The 25246-nt window shown below is 55.2% G+C and overlaps 1 protein-coding gene across 3 annotated transcripts in view; it reads right to left on the reverse strand.

Annotated features, from left to right (window-relative positions):
• Positions 1 to 25246, reverse strand: part of TBCD (tubulin folding cofactor D) — a 154318-nt gene that overhangs the window by 111979 nt on the left and 17093 nt on the right. For all 3 annotated transcript variants that reach the window (XM_044247140.1, XM_044247137.1, XM_044247139.1), the window contains exons 8-13: positions 15473 to 15518; positions 13884 to 14016; positions 8318 to 8454; positions 7081 to 7141; positions 6090 to 6164; positions 782 to 876 (exon numbers count right to left, since the gene is read on the reverse strand). In XM_044247140.1, the coding sequence (XP_044103075.1) occupies positions 782 to 876; positions 6090 to 6164; positions 7081 to 7141; positions 8318 to 8454; positions 13884 to 14016; positions 15473 to 15518 (547 nt within the window). The remainder of the gene's footprint in view (positions 1 to 781; positions 877 to 6089; positions 6165 to 7080; positions 7142 to 8317; positions 8455 to 13883; positions 14017 to 15472; positions 15519 to 25246) is intronic.

The raw sequence follows: 25246 nt of genomic DNA on the forward strand, positions 1-25246 counted from the left end.
AACCATGACTCCTGACAGCCCGCAGGTTGGGCGCTAAGAGCATGACGCAGGCCCTACCCATCTGCACAGACGTCTGTGCTCCAGACAGGAGTCCGCTCCCACGCTGCGGAGCATCTGTGGCGACGTGGCCCAGGAAGGCGCCTGCTCCTTCTTACAGGTCGCCTTCCCTTCTGTGCACAGCGGCACCCAGAGCCGATCCCCGCCAGCCAGCAACAGCCCCACGGCCACGGCCCCAGGCTCCGCCGCCACGTGTCGAGGGCCAACAGCTGGGACACGCAGGCTTGGGGCTGGTGGTCCCTCTAGGTCTGCGGCACTGTGCCCGCCCCCCTGCTCAGGCGCTACCAGGCTTCCTCCGGCCCTCCACCCCCAGACCCTGCTCACGTGAGTCCGGGGACCGTGATGTCACGCCACGTGATAAACACAGCAGCAGTGCATAACTTAACAGGCAACAGCACCCCCACAGGGGAGAAAACCAGTCCTGAGGGACAAGAAAATCTCGGACTTTACCAAGATTCCAAATACACAGTCTATCTGTGCTGTGGTATTAAAATTTCACCGCAGGGAGAAGAGGCAGTCAGAAACCCAGAAACGTCAGTACAGGAAGAAAGGGTGAAAGCCACAGATCCCGTCTACGCTCTCCTGCACACAAATGTGCAGGCAGCAAGGGCAGAGGCCTGGGGCGAGCCCGCGGCAGCCCACGCTGGGGACTCAGGGTGACATGAAGCACCCAGCTGGCCACGAACGGTCCTGACGATGCAGAGCAAACGTGCGCGGTACTTACCGTCCTCGAGTCGAGAAGGGAGCAACAGGCCTCTCCTGCCCAGTTCCGCCAACGCCAGACAGCCACCGTGCCAGGCGTTGTCCGTCTCCTGAAAACTGAGACACACGGACAGCCTGAGCCTGCGGGGTTCGTACCGACTTCTCCCACCGCGCGCACACACGGCAGTCCGGCCCTGGGCCCTGGGGCCTCCCTAAACCCCCTTGTGAGTCTCCCAACAGTCCACTGGCTACGGAAGTAAAACACTGCAGCTTCATTAAAGGGAAGCACTATGTTCGGGCACCTCTCTTCCGATCTCCCAACGACAAGCACCGGTCCTAGGTGGGCTCCACATGCTGCCGACACAGAGAAGCCGCAGATGCGCGTCAGCGAGACCCGCAGGCTCTGCACAGGGCTCCTGTCACAGCAGCGTGTGCCGGCGGACGACACGCCCAGCGACTGACCCCATTCGAGGCACTAAACCTGGGGCCTCGTGGCCCAGCGATTCTATCAAATTCAGGCCAGCCTATGTTAGCAGAAAGGGACAGGGAGACCTCCTTTCCTCCTCGCCTGACTTGAAGGAGAGATTAAACAGGGAGAATGAAATGCCATTCAGAGAACGGTTTTGCACTACTTGACACACTGGCTTTTAATAAACAACTGTAATTAATCAAGTCGTAGTAAAACTGTACACTAATGAAATGTCTCCGGAAGTAGTTTGGGAGCGCCCTGACTTCCAAGCACTACCCTGGCACCACGGATCCTGAGAAGCGCTTCTTAGACGGGCAAGGGCTCTCCTGAGAGTGTCTCCACTTGGCTGCCAAAATAAACGTGGAAATACACGTCGCCAAAAGCAAGAGACGTTAAAGGGCTCTTTCCTATTCTAAATCATCAAGTGATGACACAGAAATGTTTACGAAAACCAGATAAACTGCACTCCTCGCTAGCAACAACACAGGAACATTCAGAAAGGACAGAGCGCAGGCCCCTCTGCTCACCCAACAGCCGCTCGGCGAGTCCCGCCCCAGCGCACGGGCCCGCGGACACACACTCCCTGAGACAGACGAAGGTGCTGCCCCGGCCCTCACCACCAACCAGTGCCAATTTCTACTGACAATTATAAATTTTTAAGCTCCAGGTATTTTTCTAAATGTCTGTCACAAAGGCTATTTGACCATATCAAAATTGAATACTGCACTTTGTGTGCTTTAGGATTTTAACTGGAAAGAGATGCTGTATGCTTTTCAGAAGATTTGATAACATTTTAAAGAACCTTAAAAAGATCAGCGTTATGATGACTCAATTATCAGTAAAACAACCACCAGTTACACCAATGTCTGTTTCCAAACTAAATGGACTGCGGTTTGTCAACGGCTGCGGAAGGGCGGCATGACCTCCATCAGGCCTGCGGCTTGAGGAAGAACAGGACAAGGAAGACCCTCGCCTTGCCGGCCCCTACTCTGCCCACTCCGGGGGGGGACCCAGGAACAGTGCCTCCCCGGCACAGCGCCTGGCTTGCAGCCAGACTTCTGCCCACTCAAGGCCGCACCTGCACAAGCAGACGTGGACGCAAACACGCAGACCAACAGCAGGAGCGTCACTGCCTCGGCTGAGCCAGGGAACGCCAGTGCTCGGCCGAGGGGCTGAGGGCAGGCTCCGCCCAGACCCAAGTGCAGGGCAATCCTGAGCGGGTACAGGGTTACAGATGCGTCAAGACCAGCAAACGGCACAGCCATGAGTGGGCAGATTCAAGAGAGAAAAGCCACAAAGGCCTCAGGGACCCTAGCCTCATCTCCCCAAGGGCAGTGGGAAGCACCAAAGGAGAATGACCCCAAAAATGACCAAGCGGAGCATGTGGAGGGCAAGCGACCGTCAGTGTAGAAGGAACAGTGAAGACATTCTCATTTATCTTGGAAGGACACAGAAAAACGGTGCCCCTGGGGTACCAGGAGGAGGGGACACTGTGTGCTGGGGCAGGTCAGAGAGAAACACTTCATCATCTTTCCTTTCGTTTTGAATTTTTAAGTAAAACAGTACCCAGTCAAACGCAGAGATAAACTAGGAGACGAACGGAAAGGAGCCATGTGGCGCATCTCCTGCTGCTCCCAGGGCCACGGGGTTCCACCAAAGGTTTCTCAATGTCACAGAGATTCCGAGAAGTCACAGCACCCACAGCACACCTACGCCTGGGACCTGGGGCTGCCGTCTATCCGCTACCTGGAGACCCCCGTGCAGCTAAGTTCAGACGGCCAACACTACACCCTGGACAGGCCACCAGGGCCTTGCCCCCCTCCCGCAGCGCCTCTGCTTCTGAGGCGGACCAGACTGCTGGTCTACACACACTATATCTGGGGCTCTGCCCTGAGGGGACACTGCTGGGGCCAGCAAGGGGCTAAAGCATTGTTTTCTAAGGGGGCAGGGCCGCAGGCACGGACTGCCGGCCGCACGTCCCGGGGGTGCACATAGGGAAGGGAGCGGCAGCTGGATGACGGCCACTCACACCGGTCCAGTGGGGCTCACCGTAGGGCCCCCTGGGGACAGGTGTGGCTTCGTTCCACAGAACCGGGCCTGCAGACGCAGCAGGGAGTGAAGGGCAGTCCTGGGAGTGGGGTACGCTCCGATGACGGAATTAACACCCTGTGACGGCCCCTTCAGAAGAGCCTATTCCAGGAGAACACAGCAGGAGGGACGAGATGGTACCGGCATCTGTGCCAGGCCATCTGCCCGTCCTGCAGCCCCACCCCCTCCACCGAGCAGGCTCCTGCTTTCCAGGCGCTCAAGCATTCTGGGCTGGGCTGAGGGTGACTCCGTTCTGTGCCCAGTCCCGCAGCCGGGTCCGTCACACCCATCCAGGGAAAGGCTGACTCTGCACTCAGGTCCTTTCCCTCGATGTCCCGCTTGTCACTTTGGGCTGCCAACCCTGGGAAGCAAGCGGTAAAGCAGTTTCTACCCTCCACTAAATACAAAGACTAGAGGAAGACGAAGGCAGAGATGTGTCTGCAGACTAAACTATCAAGGATGAATGAAGGAGACCACAGGTGCAGGCCAGGACAAAGGGCCGTATGTCTGGCCAGTAGAAAATATGTTCTAGGAGTTTGATGGAGACACACAAGGTCAAGGGCCCTAGGCCTCCAGGCAGTGGTGCAGTGAGTGGTGAGGGAGGTGTGGGAGCACTGGAATGGCCACCACCAGGAAAGCTGGGACCAGGGACGCCACCAACAGGGGGGCGGAGAGTGCAGGTGTGAAGGGAAGGAAAAAGCCGGGCAAGGGAGAGCCCGAGGGAGGGCTGGGGAGAGAGACCCCAGAGGGTCCGTGCAGAAACGCTCTGAGGAAGAAACAAGAAAAGACTTGAGGCTGACCTGCCATGCCTAGGCAAAGGGGCCAGGGAGGACAGGCTTGGGGTGCGGGCTGGGGGTGCGGGGCGTTGGTGCTTTCCACCCTCCCAAGGCCTGGCTCAAAGTGCTGCCCTCTCCCAAGACCAGGGAGCTCCACCACAGCCACGCAAGCACCGCCACTAGTCGCTGCCCGGGGACTCGCCGCTGCGCTCGGGACCAGCGGGATCCCGCACCATCCGCACACTCACCGCTGCACCCCCAAAAAGCCCAAGAGGACACCCTAAGCCAAGCCAGCAGAACCCGCACACGGATGGGGAGCACTCTCCTCCCCCACAGTCACAGCAGGAGAACAGGCTGCCCGCCAGGCAGTTTCCCCTGAAGACATACTGGCCACACAAGCAGCCCTGTCACTCTGAACAAGGGGACACTTGACATCCTGAACTCCTCCAGCCGTCAGAGAGCGGGCTGGAAATGAAGTGCCAGGGAAAGGCCGGAGGAGACACGCATGCTGTGGGTGCTCCCGGCGCAGTCTTGGCCACTGACGCTTAGGACCGAGCACCCGCCAGGGCAGGCAGCTCCTCTCCCTACCCACATGCCCTGGCAGCCCCAGAAGAAAACAACTGGGGACCACCCAGCAACACCCTTCTTAGAAACACCTGCTTCCCAAACCCAGAGAGAGGTTTCCACAGGCAAAGTTAAGAGGCCTTTGGGACGAACCGTACCAAAGATGCGTTGCACGCCACAGTGCGCCCAAGACCACGCCACACTGCCCGGGTCTCTGCCCTGCTCCTGCCCGCAAGACCCAGACTCAGACTCCAAAAACCCAGAGCCTGCATAGACATCCCTGCCCACACCCACATCATGGGCCAACCAAGGGCCTCCCAGATGCCTCCAGAAAGGCTAAGCCAGATAAAACACAACCATGACCCCATGTGACTATTAATCTTTGAATTTTTTTAAGAGGTGGCAGGGAATGGAAGAGAGAGAATCCCAAGCAAGCCCCACTCCCAGCATGAAGTCTGACGCAGGGCTCAACCTTACCCCATCGGAGATCACGACCTGAGCCCAAATCTAGAGCCAGACACTTAACTGAGCCCATCCAGGCGCCCACCACATGCCACTGTTTTAATTTAAATCCAATAAAATTAAATTAAATGTAGAATTTTTTTAAAAGCAGAATTCACACTAGGTCAAACAAGCCTCTTTGTAAGGTCCACAGCCACATGCGGCAAGCAGCTACCACAGAGGCAGATCTAGAACATGCCACACCACAGACCTTCTCTCAGATGTCACCCCAATGACCCCAGGTTTCTTCGAAGAATGATATCGATGTATGTACATGTTCAAAACCACCTTTTTCTTCTTAAAGTTTTCAAATGTAATGGGATTTGGGACGCCTGGGTGGCTCAGACTGTTAAGTGTCTGCCTTCGGCTCAGGTCATGATCCCAGGGTCCTGGGATCAAGTCCCGCATCGGGCTCCCTGCTCAGCAGAGAGTCTGCTTCTCCCTCTCCCCCTCTCCCCTTCCTTGTGCTCTCTCTCTCTCTCTCTCTCTCTCAAATGAATAAATAAAATATCAAATAAATAAATACTAAATGTAATGGGATTTAAGCTGATAAAAGAAATATAACAGGGGCGCCTGGGTGGCTCAGTGGGTTAAGCCGCTGCCTTCAGCTCAGTTCATGGTCTCAGGGTCCTGGGATCGAGCCCGCATCGGGCTCTCTGCTTGGCAGGGAGCCTGCTTCCTCCACTCTCTCTCTGCCTACTTGTCATCTCTGTCTGTCAAATAAATAAATAAAATCTTAAAAAAAAGAAAAGAAAGAAAGAAAAAAATAGAACAGAAATAACTAGAGTTTTCAAATTTAACTTCAGAAGGAAAACAAAAAGGCTCTGGAAGCTCTGACAAATAGCTCAGCTGAAAGAAAACGCACATGGACGCGGGAAGAACTGCCGCAGCTTTTAACCAGAAGTGTGTCCCCCTTTGATCTTCTCACATACCTGAAACAATCCAACACGGACCCAACCACATCATCCGCCGGCTCTTTGGGAAGCCTCGCAGCCATCCTGCCGATTCTGAAAAAGAGAGGCGCCGTCCATCAGCATCAGCAGCCCGTGGTGAGAGGACAGTCAACGAGGAGCTGCCCCAACAACTTCCCTCCCTCCAGAGAACAGGAACGAGTGGCAGACCCAGAGCCAGGCTCACACGCGCTCTACACAAGGCCTGTTAGGGAGCCTCACCCTAGTGACATACACCGACCGACACAGACATCTCCTGAGGGGAGGGAGACAAAGGGGGGGCCTCGCCCACAGGGCAGCAGCCGGCCACTCATGGTCGATGGCACCCAGCCCCAGGCCTGATACCCTGACAACCCCCCCCCAGACCACCCTTCACCTGGCGGGATGCCCTGCTAGATACCCCCGACCTTCCTGCCCGGGCAGGAGGCTCCCTGCCCAGGCTCCCTCCCTGCCCAGCCCACTCCACCCACATGGGACTCTGGGCGCAGAGGCTGCCTGCTGCCAAAGTGAACGCCTTCTCCACGCAGGCACCTCTCTGCAGGCCGTTCCCTCAGACGTAAGAGCAGACCAACACCACCTCCCCGCTCAGGGGCTCTGGGACTGGATAAGGCTGTGCTAGCACCTGCTCGCTACATGGGGGCTATGCCTGCCTGTGCAGGCGGCGGACAGGGGCTACGCTGAGCAAGAACAGGAACATCTGAAAGGTAAAGAAAGGCAAACTGGGCATGCTCATAATTCTGTCCACTCTAGCCAGAAAGTGAAGAACATGAAGGAGCCTCATTCCCCAATAATGATTTTTTAAAATGAGAAATAAAGCAACAAACATATATTAGAAAAAACTATTCCACCTTCTAAAACCCTCCAAGTGGTTCACAGCTCTCAGTCGCACATGAAGGGCTGAACGGCAGGAAGGTTCCTTTATAAGCCGCCGGCCCCAGGCCCAGCTCCCCCCAGTGCGACGCCGGGCACCTACCCTTTGGCCGCAGACCACCGCACGATCGTGTCCTGGTCCTTCAGCCCGACCAGCAGCTGCTCTGCAAGGACAGAGGAAGGCCAGGCCCATGAGCTCCACGCACTCACCCCTGTTCTAAGGTAAGTTCTTCATCTCCCAGACTGAAGGTGTCCCTCATGAGCACCATGAAGGGAATCACATTAATCATTTTAATTATAAGGAGAAAACATCTCCTTTTCTTTGTTTTTAAATAATGATTTAAAGCCAACTTTTGCCATTGTTGCTAAAAAGTAGACCCACCCATCAGGGCAGAAAGCACCAGTGAGGAAGACTCCCCAGAGATCAGTGTCTGCAAGGGGCAGGAAACGGGCTCTGGTTGGGGTCTCAGGCACAGGCCAGACTTTAGGAAGAGCCACGCAGAGGCCCAAAGAAGTGGGGAGATGTCAGAGGCCTCTCGGTAAGGGCCTGACATGTCCCACTCAATGGAAACCTTGACCGAGGGCACCCAGGCAGCCTGAGAAGGCCCAGCATGGAGGAAGGACAGGAGCCCGTGAAGAGGTCAAGTTCACTCTGCCCGGGGCAGTGTAGGACCTTGGAAGTGGGGGGAGCAGTAGGTGTAGACAACTCTGGGAAGCAGCTCACGGTGAAAGGAAGGAGCGAGGACATGAGGAAGAGCCAGCACTAGGGGAGGTGTGCTACTGTCCCTCACGGACAGCGGGAGACCCCTCAGTGGGGGACAGGGGGAACCTGGCAAGGAGGGGTGGGGGAAGGCGGGCAGGTGTGCGAGGCTGCTGCTGTGCGGCTCGGCCCCACTCCGTGAGCAGGAGACACTCTCTCGGGTAAGAGGAGGGCAGGGCCCAGAGCTCTGCAGGTCTGCAGCGGGAGGGTCACTGCACGTATGTCGGGTCAGGGAAGCCACTACTTTGTCGCCCCAGGAGAAGGCCTGAGGCCACAGGCCGGATGCACCCAGGTAAGGCACAGTGGAGGGCTGAGGGCAGGTACTGCGGTAGAAATACAAGGGCTCGCACATGGGAGGCAGCCAGTAAACACAGTGACAGGGCCAGGGCCGAAACAGCCACGGGCATCAGGACCACAGGCCAGCGGCCACAAGCTCCATAAAGGTGAGGGTGGGGAGGGCCACGGAAGGCCGCGTGACGCCAGCACAAAGCGGGGAGGAAGGCACGCAGCCAGCGCAAGGCCCCTCAGAGGAGCCCCACCAGCACCCCCAGGACCAGAGCGCGGCAGGCCCGCTACCCACCTATCACGCTCTCCACCTCCTCGGGGATGTCATAGTCTCCGTCGCTGTCGGGGGTCTCCACGTGCGTCTTCGCCTCGCTCTGACTCTGGGCGCAGAGCTGCAAGTTAGCGGCCAACGAGCGGCAGCCTCGCTGGTACCTGCACAGAGAAGCGCCACCTCAGACCCGCCGCCGCTCCAGCTCGCGCCCAAGAAGGTGCCCTGATGACTGAGGTCAGAAACTTAGTGTCCCTTAGAGTCTTAGCGGGTGCCTGGGACAATTCCGTGTGTCTCACAGAAACGAGACGGAAGGAGCAGGGAGTCACCGCGGGCGTCCACGAGGGCTGCCAAGACCCGGAACGACCGCTCTGAGCCAGAGAACAGAGAGGCTGTGCTCCCAGAAGTCCGAGTGCCGTGCAGGGTTGGGGGCAGACAGAGGACCGAGCAGGACCACAGCAGTGTGCTCGACAGAAGCAGCAGCGAGGGCACGCGTGGGGCCCACGGGCGTCAGCCTTATTCACAAGGCGCTCTGCCTCCTGTCCCTACTGCCCCCCAGGCCCTTCGCCCCCCTGCCCTCTAGAGCTCACTCACTGGCCAGCGCCTGCAGACACGGTCTGCAGAGCCTTCCTCTCAAGCCCCAGCAGGCACCGTCCTCCCTGCCCCCTCCCCCGTCTGAGCTGAGGCCACAGGCATCACCCGAGTGCCATGAGGGCACAAGCACAGGCCGGCTCCCATGTCTGACTGCACGGCTCCTGAAGCTCTGGCCGCCAACTTCCCCCATCTGTCAAAGGAGGTCCTACCAGAGGCTTGTGACGGGACAGATGCAAGGACACGCAGGAAGGCCCGTCACTGCCACCTTTCCTCCTGGAAGGTGGGCACCAGGGCACCACACCGAGGCTAGCACATATGGGCCAGACGGGCGGGTGGCCTGGAGCACAGAAGGTGCCCAAGTCCGGGTACAGAGCGCACCTGGGGCTGCAGCCCGAGGCGGACTTCCAAGCGCAGACAACCGGTGCTTCGCAGACAGAGCACAGAACCCGACCCAGCCCAGGCACTGCTAAGGGCAGCCTGCAACAGCTCATTAACTCCCCAGACCAGTTTCCAACTCCGTTTTCAAGCAAGTGCGGTGGCAGGCAGCCCCCGGCGGCCCACCTTCAGATGTTCATGCAGTCCTCTCCCCTTGGTGTCCCCCCAAACCCAAGGACTCCTTCAGATCGGGAGGCCACAGCAGCGAGGGGACGTCCCTCCCAAGAAGGCTCAGGAAGACTGTGGCTTCCGTCTTGCCACGCCCTCACTCAGAGCACGCGCCCACGCTGTGCACTGCACTATGGAGAGCCCCACAGCAAGAACTCTGGGAGGCCCCCAGCAGAGAGCCCACAAGGAATGGAGGCCTAATGACCGGGGCGTGCTTGGGTGCCCCCCACAAGCAAGGAGAGCCTGGAGATGGCAGCTGCACTGGCCAACACCTTCCTAAAGCCTTAGACAGACCCTGACCACAGGACACCCATTCCCAATCCAAAGAAATAGGCACATTAAAAATGCGTCATTTTAAGCTGCTAAATTTGGGGATACTCTGTAACATAACTGTGATGTTGTCATTTACAATAAGAAATCTACATTGGGTCTTTGTCCATTTCTGGATTAAGGCGTCTTCATTTATGTTCATGAAGTGACCTTTGGAAAGCTCCCAGGTCACCTAAGGATGGGGACTGGTCACCATGGAAACCAATCATGTGACTGGAGGTCACCCCCTGACCTCCGGAGAGGGAATAGGGGCTGGAGGTTTAATGAATCACCAACAGCCAATGATTTCATCAATCATGCCCCTGTAATGAAGCCTCCATAAAAATCCAAAAGAACCTGGTTTGGAGAGCTCCTGGGCTGGTGAGGGCGTGGAGACCCGACCCGGAGAGAGTGGTGTGTGCAGACAGGGCAGCCCTTCCCCCACACCTCGCCCTGGGCATCTTTTCCTTCTGGCTGTTCCTGAGTTGTATCCTTTTATTATAAACTGGGGATCTAGCACACAAAATGTTTCTGTGAGTTTTGTGAGTTTCTCCAGCACGTTACCGGAGCCTGAGGAGAGAGATGTGGGAATCCCAATTTGTAACTGGTTGGTCAAAGCACAGGGGACAACCCGGACCTGCCACTGGCATCTGAGTAACGGGATCTGGGGCGCCTGGGTGGCTCAGCGGGTTAAGCCGCTGCCTTAGGCTCGGGTCATGATCTCGGGGTCCTGGGATCGAGTCCCGCATCGGGCTCTCTGCTCAGCGGGGAGCCTGCTTCTCTCTCTCTCTCTCTGTCTCTCTCTGCCTGCCTCTCCATCTGCTTGTGATCTCTGTCAAAAAAAAAAAAATAGTAACGGGGGTTTGAGGGGGTGAGACACGACCATCTCCTCGGACTGAGCCCTTAACCTCAGGCGTCATGAGGAACTAGACACTACCTTCGGGTAGACAGTGTCGGAACTGTGAGACCCAGGAGCTGGCTGGTGTGGAGAAAAACCACACCTCAGAGCTGACATCGGAACGGAGCAGCGGCTCCACAGTTACCTACCACACCAGGAGGTAACTGATGTGGGGAGAATGACGCCAGCCACCACAGGCTTGTCCTCAAGACCACCAACTGCCCAGCACAGGGCCTAACAATGGTGTCGTCCTGGCTCCTGCCTCCTCACATCAGGACACATCCTGATTATTTCACAGGAAAAGCACTCACCCTGACCCACAGTAACCAGAAACTACAAAGATGATTGACTTCAGGCTGCTGTCGGGTTGACCCTTCTGCAACCAACTAAGTCCTAAGCCAGCCACCACTGGCACACACGAGAGGACAACCCAGACTGGGATTCCGTTCCACACAGCAGGGAGGTGCCCGGGGCACCCCACTTTCACATCTCTCTTCCTCCCCAAAGGCACTGTCTAAACCACAGCACAGGGGAAAGAGCCCAGGCCGAGAGGAACAGTCTTGCCCGGTGGATGAGAAGAGATTCATGACTAGAGAGACTGCGACTATCTGGAGACAAGCGTTGGAGGAAAAGCAGCTCTAAGAGGGAAACCCGTAACTGCACAGACGTCTCCTTGGACCCTTGCACGACCACTAAGATGTGCGAGGACAGGCAGGCCCAGAAGCACCGTGTGAGAGCAGCTGGGAGGCTGAGCTGCGCTGCCGACTGTACAGAGTCTACGTAACCCTGGGGAGTCCCTGGGATGGGGGCCCACCAAGGCAGACCAACCAGCCGTGCGCTGAAGTGAGGAGCGTGCGCTCCAGGGAAAAGGAACGGGAACAAGACCACCCTGACAAGGTCTCAGGAAGAGGGAGCAGCCCCAGCGAGTTACCAGCCTACCTCCTCGTCAAGGGGAGAGAGCCAACAGAAGAAGGACACTGAAAACTGAACAAAAATGTAACAGAGGAGATAAAATGAAGAGGAAAAAAATGAATATGGAAGAGACAGAAAAAGTAGCAAGAGGGCTGACTTCCATTAAACGGACATGGAAATGCAAACCGAACAAAGTAATTATGGTGCCGAGTTACTCCCCTTCAATGACTAATTTTATACGTCAACTCGACTGAGAGACAGAGCACCCAGATAGTCGTCAAGCATTATTCTGTGTGTGCTTCTGAGTGTTTCTGGGTGAGATGAACTTTTAAGTTGGTAGACTAAATAAACCAGACTGCCTTCCCCAGTGTGGGTGGGCCTCGTCCAATCAGTTGAAGACCGGAACACAACAGAGGCCAACTCTCCTCTGGGGTAGGAAGGAATTCTTTGTGCCTTTAAACTCCAATGCCGCTGTCAGCTCTCCTGGGTCCCCTGCCTTCTCACTCACCCGGCAGGTGTCGGGACTTGCCAGCCTCCACAGCCACGTGAGCCAATGCCTTAGAAGCATCTGCACACAGGCACACACATCCACTCAGCCTGTTGGTTCTGTGTCCCTGCAGAACCCTAACACAGTGCTGAACATTAATTTTCCTTTTTTTTGTTTTTTTCCAAGATTTTATTTATTTGTCAGGGCACCTGGGTAGCTCAGTGGGTTAAAGCCTCTGCCTTCGGCTCAGGTCGTGATCCTGGGGTTCTGGGATCGAGCCCCACATTGGGCTCTCTGCTCAGCAGGGAGCCTGCTTCTTCCTCTCTCTGCCTGCCTCTCTGCCTGCTTGTGATCTCTGTCAAATAAATAAATAAATAATTTTTTTTAAAAAAAGCTTTTATTTACCTGTCAGAGAGAAGGGGAGAGAGAGAAGTGAGCACAAGCAGGGGGAGCGACAGAAAGAGGGAGAAGAAGGCTCCCCACTGAGCAAGGAGCCCGACATGGGGCTCAATCCCGGGATCCTGGGACCATGACCAGAGCCGAAGGCAGAGTTTAACCATCTGAGCCACCCGGGCACCCCCTGAATATTAATTTCCCACGGCATTTTGGAAACGGACCACTGGCATTTAGTCTCATAAACAGCTTCTTACAGAATCAGCTGTATGACCCAAAAACTAGTTCCCCCATAACCCACCGCCATGGCCAAGGATGGCCCTGGAGGGGTCATGGACATTAACAGTGCTTTACAGGGGGCTGAAGACCACCCCACCCATGGAGGCCTCACACGTGGACTTGACGAAGCTGCCAGAGCCATCTCTGTGCAGCCGCGGCAACTGTGAGGGGCCCACGCATGTGAAGCCGGTGGAGGCTGTGCTGAGCACGTCGACCTAATTAAGACCAACGACAACAGGAAACGAGGGCAACGGATGGGCCTCTGTAAAACTGACCGGGAAGGGAGACCCCGTAAAGTGGCTGGCATAGTCGTGTGCTGGTGAAGGACTACAGCAAAGACTCTCAGGCCAAGGACGTCCTCAAGGAATACTGCAAACGCGAGAAACGAACAAACACAGAACTTCGTTCTTGTTCCTCACAAAAATACAAAAACAAAACAGAAAACCTGAAGACTGTTAAAAACACAGTACTCCGGGGCGCCTGGGTGGCTCCGTGGGTTAAGCCACTGCCTTCAGCTCAGGTCATGATCCCAGGGTCCTGGGATCGAGCCCCACGTCGGGCTCTCTGCTTAGTGAGGAGCCTGCCTCCTCCTCTCTCTGCCTGTGTCTCTGCCTGCCTGTGACCTCTGTCTGTCAAATAAATAAATAAAATCTTAAAAAAAAAATACAAAAAACGAAAACACAGTACTCCGAGCACAGCAGAAGCCTGCTTCTGCGGAAGCCACTAATTCAAAAGGCATCTGTTAACGTCAGATGGTTAGTTAAGACCGCTTCTGTTGCAGGCAAAGGCAGCTGAAGGAGTGAGAGCTTACGTCCTCCGAAAGGCGCTTCCACTGTGCTTTCTCATTAATGGGGCTTTCCCTATAATGAGGCCAAACTGGTAAAGTCATACTGCACCTGAGTAAGGTCACATAAAATGCAAAATCAATCCAGCTTGTTATCCTACCTGAAAGACGTAGAGACAGAAAAAAACTAAAAGGAAAACTTTTCCTTTCCAAGTCAGAAACACTGCTGAGACGAAGGAAATGAAGTGGAAACAGAAGATAACAGTGCTCTCGGTCACGGTCACCGCAGCCCCGCCTACCGCCCCACCGACCTCCCCGACCCTGCTCTACCAACCTCCACGTCGCCACCCTGGGCTTCAGGAATGTCAGTCCCAGCCGCTGCACAAGCTTCACCCCAAGTTTCCGGAGCAGGGTCTGGTTGCTGTCGGGCAGCCGGCAGCCCTCCAGGCACTCGAGAACGGTGGCGGCTGCAAACAACAGCATACGCAGCTCAGACTGGTGGGAAGGGTCTTCTATGGTCTCCCAAACTACACCCCCTGGGTTTGGCCCCCACAACATTAAAACCACAGAGGGATGTACAGGCCCCAGATGCGGTGTGACGGCCAGATGTACCATGGACCCCTGAAGCTCTGCTTCATAGAGAACCCCTTATCCCACGTCATTTCCCAAGCGCAGCGAGAGTTGAACCTGCTCAACTTTCTCACTTTGAAGCCACAAGTGTGCAGGCTGGCAAAAACAAAACAGAAAAGAAACAGAGGAGCCCCAGAAAGAGCGGGAAGCCACACAAAGCAAAGAACAGCTTATGCGAAACACAGTGGATTATAAGAAATTGTGCAAACATCATGGGCCCAGCCCAGTGGGGAGGGGTCTCCCCAAACAGGAAAATGGGTGGTCAGGGCCCTGTGCTGCCAAGGCTGGTGGCGGGGGACGAGGTGGCATTACGGGGAAACCGGGGCCAGGAGAATGCACAAGACGGCATTTCGTAGGAGACAAGGAGGGCAACGTCTCAAGACAAGTTGTCACAGCATCTGAATCACTTGCGCAAGGACCCAAACAGCGCGAGTGACTGACGCGGCGACGGGTGACGGGGACGTAAAACAGACCCAGCGTCCACTGAGGAGGCCGTGTGACAACGCTGAGCAAAGGCTGCTTGTGTCTCCAGGCGCGACGGCAGCACCAGCGCCTGGCCCCAGAAGCACCCTACCTATCTTCTGGGGTACAGGCTGCAACAGACGCAGGGAAGGCGGCGGGCGGGCGCGCCGAGGAGGAGCACAGGGAGCCGAGACGCCCATGACTGGAAAACGTGAAGCCTGGGACAGAACTGCGGGAGTTCGCTACTCTGCTCTCTCTTCCTTTATACGTGGCTGAAATTTTCCATAATGAAAATTTCTTTAAAATATAGGCTCTACTATTCAAAATTTATTCACAATTTTTCACAAATTATTCACAAATCTTCTAAAATATATCCCTGCAAGAAATTTCTCTTGGTCCAGGTAGTAAACTTCTCTGCAGCAAGAATCACAGAGTTTATGATCATAAACTGAGCTTCTGTCTAAAATTACGAGTATGGGGGAAAAGGTCAAAGCCGTGACCCTGGCTGCAGAGACACAGCAGCTGTGACTGGTGTCCCAGGAGGTGAGCCAGAGACCTCAGGGTGTGTCCACATCACCCTGTCCCCCAGAATCAAAACCTGGCACACAGCACATCAAGAGCCCAGACCTCCCATACAGGCCTAAAAAAAAAAAACAGATTAAAGCACACATGCACATACAAAACAAACAAAAACAAAGAACTATGACAGTGTCCGAGTACGACAAAACTTACGACTCTTGTAACTACGAATCAAGTGTGAGAGAGACACACACTGGACCATAAACAGGCAAACTCACGTCACAAACACACCCTCTTACAAATAACCCTTACCATAGGGTAAACAGTCTTCACGTTTTCCATGCTTAAATATTTGTGCCTTTAAAAGAAAAAAGTCAAATGTTACAATTGCATTTACGAATTTAGAACATAAATCATCAAAACAGTTCACTGCATCTTCCATAATTTTTACTCTAAATACCACAAAATAGCGAACAGTTTCTACCCGTGATAAACGCAGTACAAGAAGGAGAGGCAATGTCGGAGAAGGACTTCGTGCAGTAGGAAAGCCACCATAAGGTCAGTGCACTTGGGGAGCGCAAGGCAGCGCTGGTGACACGTACCCAGCCGCCAGTGAGGGCAGCAGCCATAAGGAGAGCGAAGAACCTCACTGGTTTTCTTTAATGACCGGAGTGGGGCGCCAGGGTGGCTCAGTTAAGCCTGTGTCTTCAGCTCAAGTCGGATTCCACCACCCTGGGACCGAGTCCCAGTCGGGCGCCCTGCTCAGTGGAGAATCTGCTTCTCCCTCTCCTGCCGCTGTTCCACCCCACCCCCCGCCAGCTCCTGTTCTCTCTCACTCCACTCTGTTTCCCTCAAATAAATAAACTGTTTTTAAAAAATCTTTGAGGACCTGTATACAAGAAAAGGTGTCAAAGGGTCGAAGTTACGGGCCCAAGCAGCTGTCGTGAAGGTCGGGAGCCCAAGTGTGCCCTCGTGGCGTGTCACTCACGCGCAGTCAACACGGGAGAGAGGGCTCCCCGGGCTTCTCACACACATTTGCTCATCCTGTGGGGCCCTGGCAAGGCATCTCCCACCCCTTATCCTGTAACCAGGAACAACGTCCAAATCACAGACCTCACAAGCTCCAGAATGCTCAACTCAAAATTTTACCCTCCACTTCCAGGTCCAAAAAAAAATGGGACAATTGGGCGCCTGGGTGGCTCAGTCAGTGAAGCGTCTGCCTTCGGCGCAGATCATGATCCCAGCGTCCTGGGATCGAGCCCCGCGTCGGGCTCTCTGCTCAGCGGGGAGCTTGTCTCCCCCTCTCTCTCTGCTGCCTCTCTGCCTGCTTGTGATCTCCCTCTGTCAAATAAATAAATAAATAAAATCTAAAAAAGAAAAAAAAAAAAAAAGAAAGAAAAATGGGACAATTCACACAAGCATCCAAGCCCCTTAAACAAAGAATCCTAGCATTGAGCACTTCCAAGAATTTCTTACAAGAATTTCCTCTCCTTCAGAAACAGTATTTAACCAGCAGAGTGAGAACTACTTCTGTCTTAGATGTGAAGGTATGTACGCCCACGTGCGCTACACTCCCGTCCCCGACACCAGGTCCTGAGAGTCAAGGAGCTGCTCAGTCCTTCGAGCTGCCCCCACATGGCGCACCCCATCCACACCCGGACTAGAGAGACAGACAAGCTACCCAGACTATCAGAGCCCAGAGTCCTCACAATGGCTGCCGTTGTAAGCCACAGGGTCTGGGGTGGGTTGTTAGCCAACAGAGAACGCTCGACTTGGGAAATTCACCCTGTAGGTAAGGGCGCTTCTGTCTAAGCCTGGACAGCAGACGCCACCGGGACAGCAGGAGGACACGCGGTAGGGACGTAAAGAGAACCCACCAGTGCAGAAAGTCAGAGGGGAAGGAGGGAAGGACGGTGAGCAGCCGGGAACAGAGCTGACAGCGCTTGGTGGCTGGTTAAAGTGTTCTTTGCGGGGTGGCTGGGTGGCTCACTCAGCTGTCTGTCTTTGGCTCAGGTCATGATCCCCGGGTCCTAGGATCGAGTCGGGCTCCCTGCTTCTCCCTCTCCCTCTGACCTCCCCCCTGCTTGTGCGCTCCCTCTCTCTCTTTCACTCTTTCTCTCAAATAAAATCTTCCAAAGTGTTTCGGGGGTTCATTCACCAACTAAGTTAGTAAGAATTTAAAATACTATGACATGCCAGAAGTGATCTTTGCTGTGAACGTTCTTTATTTGCCAAATTCTTTACAAAGTCTCGGTAAGAAAACAGAACAAACACGGTGAACGGTGGCGCTGACATGGCCCCACCCCAGTGCACGGGCAGATGGTGACAGGCCCCTGCCTGGAGACACCTGGCTTGGCCCCTAGCAGTCCCCACCCCAAAGAGAAGGGCCAGCACCAAGGCCCGGCCACAGCCACCGTCTGGACTAACGGAAACCAATACTGCATCCTTTACGGGTATGAGCGGAGTTCTATCCCACTGCTCTTCCCAACCGCGAACCCACAGGATAACCCAAGCTCTCTGTACATGTGAAGAGAAGGGCCACTGAGTCCCAGCCCCCTCGTGAACAGACTCGGACTCATGGACAAGGACGAAAAGGAAGGAAAAAAAAATCAATGAAGAAAAGGGCTTCATTTTTGTGAGTCTTGGTTTTTTTTAAGATTTTATTTATTTGGGGTTTTTTTCAAGGATTTATTTATTTATTTGAGAAAGAGTAAGCGAGGGAGAACATGAGCAGGGGGAGAGGCAGAGGGAGAAAGGAGAAGCAGACTCGGCAAGGAGCAGGGATCCTGACCTCAATCCCAGGACCCTGGGATCCTGACTGAGCCCAAGGCAGACGCTTAACCCACTGAGCGCCCCCGACACCCCAGTCTGCTTTTACACATAAAATGAGGCACCTTCACCGCCATTCACTGTGGAGAGCGTGAGGCTGTACAGGCACACGCAGCAGTGGAGAAGGCGTCAGGTAAAAATGCTCTCGTCTTCGGATGGTCGCAAGCGTTCCTCAGCCAGGCCGTGAAATGGGAAGTACACTGTTTTCACGGAAGCATAAAACATGAGCCAAGTGCACACGCCTCTGAAAGCACCCACTCTGCATAAGCAATTACACCTCTTCAGATCAGAGGAAACACCAACAAGCAGCCCAGGAGAAATGACCGTCAGGGCTGTTCTGTTGTTCTAGAAACCAGCACCTCGCAAGGTGCAAACAAAAGGGAGTTTCTTAGTAATCATTCTAACTACCACCCCTTTCGATTGCTACCCACCCAAGCCTGCTCTTCTGCAATGTGCACAGCAGCTTCTCCTCCCCGGGGCATGTTCTCTGGCCTGTGAATCACAGGCTGTCAGCTGCGGGAGCCGGTCCGCCCTGCTGCCGAGCAGGAGACACTGGTCTAAGGCTCCCTCGAGCACCACCAAGTCAAGGCCAAGAAAAGCAGCTCCACCCAGGACCTGGGAAAAAGGTCCCCGACACCAGACCAGCTCAGGGGTACCTCTCGCCAGCACCTGTGGACTCTCCCGTGAGCTGGAGCCCTCGGAACCAGCCCACCACTGGGCACCTCCGTGTGGGGCACCATCCCCAGCGCCCCAGGAAAACATGACCCCATAAACACACCAGCAGTCAGGCTACAGCCAGGCAAAGCGGGCGCCTCCCTTTGTGCACTCCTGACTCTTGTCCCAGTGCTAAGCAGCATACCGTGCCCCCTCATGGTAGTTGGGTCACACACAACGGGGATAAAAGTAAACACCATCAGGCAGTGACACAACCAGCTTCAGGACGGACGGCATGGAGAGCCTGCCCCACGGTCCTCAGCCGGGCCACAGCAAGCCACCCAGGGCCACACCCTCCACGGAAGGCAGCAAAGCCCAATGGCGCTGCCTCTTTGTGTCACCCCGGGATGCACCCCAAGGGAGGAAGTCTCACACACCCTCCTACCGCCACTGGCTGGAACCCACCGCACCTGCCGGCTCACAGCGGTAAAAGAGAAGGGGCATTCGAAGCCAGCCTGCCGCCGTCCCCCAGAAATAACAGTAAGCGGACACTGGTCAGAGAAGCCCTGAGAAATGCAGAAGCAGAGTGTCCTGAGGACGGCGCCCACCCAGGCCGCACTCCAGGCCCGGCCCTGGCCAGGCGGAGGTCCACCCCGCTCAGGGGACAAGCCAGCCAGACCAGAGGCACCTCCAGTCCCCAGGAGAAGCAGGACGTCTCCTCTTTTCCCTCGAGGGTGACCACTCTGGGTGTGGCCTTTGGGGCCCCCCATCCCCCGCCTCATGGGAGCCTGTCAGACTCCACAAACTGACCTTCCACACAAAGGCCATCAAGAAGCTTTACAGAAGAACTTCAAACACCACAAAGCCGGAAGAGCTGAGAAGGACTGGCATCACTCCGTAAGAGCCACAGACAGGGTCCTGGGCAGCTCCGCGAGGGGAGGGGAAGAGCAGCAGGACACGCACAACACTGACCCAGGATCAACAGGACACGGTCCCTCCCGAAGAGGTCTTGGCTATTCCCACTGGCTTCAGCAGCCAGTAATTTTAGATAAAAACAACTGTTTCTCAATCAACTGAAAAATACCAAAAGTCCTGGTCACACATCTCCTACGTGCCCAACGCAGGGAGCATGGAAGGGGCCAGAGACACAATTCCTGCCACAGAGAACTTAGTAACCAGCCGGCCAGCGCAGCACGCGCCCCATTCCCACGCCCGAGCAGTGCGGCCACAGGCTCAGAGGGGGACAGGCCCCAAGCCACGCTGGCATCTGGGCAGGGAGGGGCTCTGAAGCCAGCGGGAGGAGAGGGACCGCCCCCCAGCCAGGAGGCCCCCAAGAGGCCCTGTCCCCTCCAAGTGAAAGTGAGGAGAGGAGACCCAACGAGGAGCAGGAGAGAGAGCAGGTGGCATACCTCACCCAGGGCCTAGACGGGCACAGAGCTGGGCCCACTGAGGGACTTCGACAGGGCCAGTGACCCGAGCAGGAACACCCGTGCCAGAAGCCACTGAGAAGAGCCTCTGCCGCTTCGCGCCCACGCCGCCATGCGCACCCTCTCCTGAACCAGGCACACACGAGGGTGCACAGCACAGGGCCCAAAGCCCTGGGGGAAACCAACACAAGCAGCCTGCTTGGCCTGACTCTGCCCCGTGCCTGGTGTCCTGCCGGAGGGGCCTGGAGGACAGACTTGTGCAGGGCGTCTACTCTGCGGCTCGGGCTCCCCAGCCCCGTTCCTGGGCCCTCTGCCCCTCGCTCTACAGTGGCATGGAAGGGGGCACAGACAAAGCACAGCTGTGGCTGAGGGACCGAGGGGGCGGACGCCGCCGTCAGAGCAGCTCCTGTGTGGAGAGCGTGCCAGAGCAGAGAGCCGTTCTAGGCCGAGGGCAGCTCCTGCCCCAGAGTGGAGGATGGGCCACGGAGGGGGTGGCCGGCACATGAGGAAAGGAGGGCCAGGTCAGCAACACAACCCCACGTCTCGTCCACAAGGCCAGATAAGACTGGACCTGGGCCCTGCCTGAGCACCCTTGTTTGCTGCTGGGGCCTCAGTCCACGGGCCAACAGGAGGAGGGAAAAGTGACAGAATGACAGGCACAATCTGGGACTCATGGGGTCTGAAGCACAGCAGGTACGCAGAACTAGGGCTCTGTAGGACTCAGAAGAACCAGGAACTGAAGGTCAAGGGTGAATCCAGAGAGAAACATCAGTGGCCCTCCAACAGCAAGGACAAAGCCTGAGAAACACCTGCTTAGGGGGAGGGGTAAGGGCGGCCAGGTCGCATTCACCACAGCCACCAAGAGGGTGGGAGCTACAAGGCCCCCGCATGGCCCGCAGTGGAGGCCACAGGCCCAGACGGACAGAGGGCACCGGCCAGGAGGCCCACAGCTCTGGGCCAGCTCCATGCCAGCTGCCCCGCTGCGCGCTCCTTCTCCGTCCAGGAGGCGGAGAGCCTGGGACCAGCAAGGCCCCCTCCCCTCTAAGCGTGGGCTCGGCTGGGCTGCCTGCGAGCGTGCACCTGTCCAGCAGGACACGTCATCTGCTCACACAGCAGGTGTACACACCAGGCCCGCCAATGGGATTAAAGGCGTGCCACACAGCATGCGTGTCTCGACAGGGCTCATGTCGCCACGCTGCCTGCCCCACGCAAAATGCTGAGTTCCACAGAATCCAACCAGTATCAGAGGCGGCTGCTCCGTGGACTTAAATCCACAAGGAAACTGAAGGTTCCCACTTCCCCTGCATCCCACAAGAACACAGAGGTGCGCATCAGCCTGAAGCACAAACACACTCACACGGCTCCTACCCCAGCCTCCCCCCGAAACCCTGCCCCGGCAAGGGCTCGATTGGGCCATTTGTCCTCTGGCCACGCTGAACCCTACGCGAAACCACAGAGCGCTGCTCTCCAAAGAGCCCTCAGAGGAAAGAAATCAAAGCCTCCCTGACAAGTGTTCTGGATCATCAGGTGGCTTCTTTTCATCTTCAAAGAGCATGACACGCACTAATTAGCCTCCACACCACCCTCTGAGGTAAGAGCTTTGTTATTTCCCTTGGACAGGCGGGGAGCTTGGAGGAAGGCCTTCGCCTCTGCCTGGGGTCACAGGTGTTGCTACAGGGCGTCCTGAGGCTCAGGACTGGCCCACAGCAGACAGGCCTCCCTCAGGGCAGCAAAGCACCCAAGGGCAGAGCCAACACAGCCTGGAGCCCAGGATGTGCATTTCTGGTGCATCCCGCCCTCACCGAAACAACAGCCGCTCAACCTGGGCTGGAGTCACCTTTTATTTACTTAGACTCCAGGCAAAACCAGAACAGCTTCGGGACTTGCCCTCCACAGGCACTCAGGCGCTGGGAACGGGATTACCCGATTTTCAGTGTCTGCAACAAAACATTCTATCCTTCCCGAGAGCTACGCTTTTATCACTGGTGAAGTAAATCAAACAAGCTTCCCGTGAAGGGTTACAATCGTAACTGGCAAAGACGAGGTTTTATTGCCCCTCCTGGCACCCGCAGTATTTCTGTGTAAGAAGCCCCTCTTCAGCAGTACGAGTCCCCACCCACCTCCTGGCCATTCCAGGGAACGCGCAAAGAGAATCCCCATCACCCTCTGTCCTATTAGGCCACTCAACCCGAGCAGTGAGAGCCAAGAAGGCACAACCCGCAATAAGGAAGCACAAGTGACAGACCATTTGCAATTTTGAATACTGAGTTTTCCTTCTTCGAATCTCCTCAATTTGCAATAATCCTAATGCTTAAAGCAGGACCAAGCCAGAGGACCTTCCCCGGACAGGAAGCCACCAGACTCCTGTTTCCTCCACACAAGAGTTAAAATTCAGCGCCGCAAGAGGAAGATGCTTCCAGGAAAATAAAGTCAAACCCCAGTTTCGATGGTGCTTGTTACGAGTTCACCTGTTTTGCCTAGCTCACGCTAATGAACAGGTGGAGAGAAATGAAGCCAAGTGCATCAAAGGAGACAGACGCAATCTGAAAGCACAATACACCTGCAGGTTCCATCACGCAGAGCGGACGCCCGGCCTCTGCCGTTCAGGTCTGACGAGCTCATGGTGAAACCTGCTCCCTGCCCGCGAGAGCCCAGCACCCTACACCGCTTCCTCCTGCCCAGGCAGCGTCAGCAGTAATTACACCAAACCACTGCTTTGAAAAGGAAAAGAGAAAAGGAAACAAGACGTGTAACTCCAGAAAGACCCTAGGTTTTCCAGAGGAATCAGAGGGGCTTCAGAAGGTTCCAGAAGGGGTGTGCTGGGCCCTGCAGGCTGCCACTTCCCAGCAGCTTCATTTACTCACTTCCCCAGGATTTGAGTTGCCCTGTCTGGCCACCGCCCACCTCGCTGAGGGCACCCCTCTCCAAACAGCTCTGAGACACGGCTGCCGGGCTGCTCTAGTGCCCTGCTGGGGGAGGGGCAGAAGCTTTGGGGAAAATCCCTCTATTTCTCAAGAGAGGAGAGAAAGACTCCTTCTCCTAAGGGTGGAGCCTAGAGACACCCACATCCACAGCCCTCCCCCACTCCTGGCTGGCTCTTCGCACTGAGAGGGGTGCTGACCTGCTCCCACAGCTGGTAGGACAACACTCGGCAGCCCATCCCACTGAAACACTGGGTTTTGCCATTAAAGGCGTGTGTCTCCCCCTTAGGAAGAAGCAGCAGAAAACGTGAGAAAAATGTTGAAACAAGATGATCGAAAATATTTGTAGAAGTAAGTCAATAAAAGGACCTAGGGCAAAGCAACGCATAACTGGACAAAAAGGGTCCCTATGCCCTTCTCAAGCCTTCAGGAAGAGTATCAGAGTCCCAAGGACCTGAGCCCAGGAACAAGGGAGCCGTCAGGAACTCTCGCAGGTGGCTTGAGCACACAGGTCCGCCACTGTCTCTTCCGGGAAACCTGCCTCGTTGCTGCCGGCCCAGGCAGGGGCCTCACAGGCCTCACCTGCCCACAGATCCCTAGGGCCATCACAGTAATCTGCAGCCCTACAGCCTAGTCACCCTGCTGGCCCAGCTGCCCCTGTGTGTATGGACACAGCTGTGGCTCCTGGAAAGGTGGTTCCTGGAGGGGTGGCTTCCGGGCAAAGCTTACAGGAGACCCTAAGAGCCCGTCCCAGATACAACTCCTGACTGGGCAAAAAAGGTCTAAAATAGGACCCTAACCACAAAAGCCAGTTAGGTCGAATGTGCCTGACCCTCCTGCGCCCACACTCAGATGGGTCCAGCACTTTGCCCTGCATGCCACAAGAGACCAAGAGGCTCCAGCTGCACTGTCAGACTTTCTGATTGTTTCTCTATGACCTAAGACTTCTCAGTGAAACTCAGGGCAAAAAATTAAGACTCCCCTTACACCCAAACCTTCAAATAAAGCATCTCTACCCCATTCACCCATCCTTTACCAGAACTACCTAAAACGTAAATGCACTTTCCCAGAACTCAGGCACTGACAGCCTGGTGGGCACACGTCCGTGCCCCGCGCCATGCACATCCACACCAGGTGCCCTTACAGGCCAGCCTCACCCTGCACTGACTGCTATCATGGCAATTACCCTGAAAATCCCAATAAAACCCTTTCTAAGCACCACCTCCGCAGAGAGCTGGAATGAGAGCCACCTGAGGGCACAGGCGTCTACACAAGCTGACACCCCATGTCTCATCAGTAGCACAGGTGTGTGCCATGCATAAGGAAAAACAGAAGATATTTAAATTGTTAAGCTAAAAAAAGAAAACAATTGTTACATACCCAAGGGAACTAAAATACATGTTCAAACAAAAACTTACACACAGAAGTCCAGGTCAGCTCTACTCAGAAGAACTACGGATACCCACACAGCAGATATTATTTGGCCATAAAAAAGAGTGGATTACTGATCTAAGCTACAACATGGATGAACCCTGAGAACACAACAGTAAGTGAAAGAAGCCATTGACAAAGGTTACACGTTGTACAATTCCATTCATATTAAATGTTCAGAATGAGCAAATCCACAGAGACAGAAACTAAATTAATGGGGAATGACTGCTAATAGGTGTGGGGTTTCCTTTAGGGGTGATGAGGATATTTTGGAATTAGATAGCGGTGACGGCTGTGCAACCCTGTGCATGTACAAAACAATCACTGACTTATACACTTTAAAAAAACAGATTACTCATGGTGTATGAATTCTCTCTCAATTTATTCTTAAAGATTTTTAAATATTTATTTTAGAGAGTTTGTGCGCACACACACACATATGCACACATGCGTGCCCAAGCAGGGACAGAGGCAACGAGAGAAGAGAGAGGCAGACCCCGTGCTGAGCACAGGCGCCCCCCACCCCCCGCAAGATGGGTTCAATCCCACAACCCACAAGATAGTGACCTGAGCCCAAACCAAGGGCTGGACATTCAATCGACTAAGACACCCTGGCACCCTTCTCTCAGTATTTTTTAGTAACTAGTGCACAACACATCACATTCATTTGCAGAATGGAAGAAAGAAGGGAAAAAAAAATAGCACCTCAACAGACCACAGGAATTCAGAAAATGTTCTATTTTTCCAGGTTTCTTTACAAAATGTCTTGAAATATTCTGAAAGGCTCTGTCCTTCCTGAAGACAACAGCAACATGAATGGAAAG

The sequence above is a fragment of the Neovison vison genome, chromosome 5 (assembly GCF_020171115.1).
Source record: "Neovison vison isolate M4711 chromosome 5, ASM_NN_V1, whole genome shotgun sequence".
Classification (NCBI taxonomy): Eukaryota; Metazoa; Chordata; class Mammalia; order Carnivora; family Mustelidae; genus Neogale; species Neogale vison.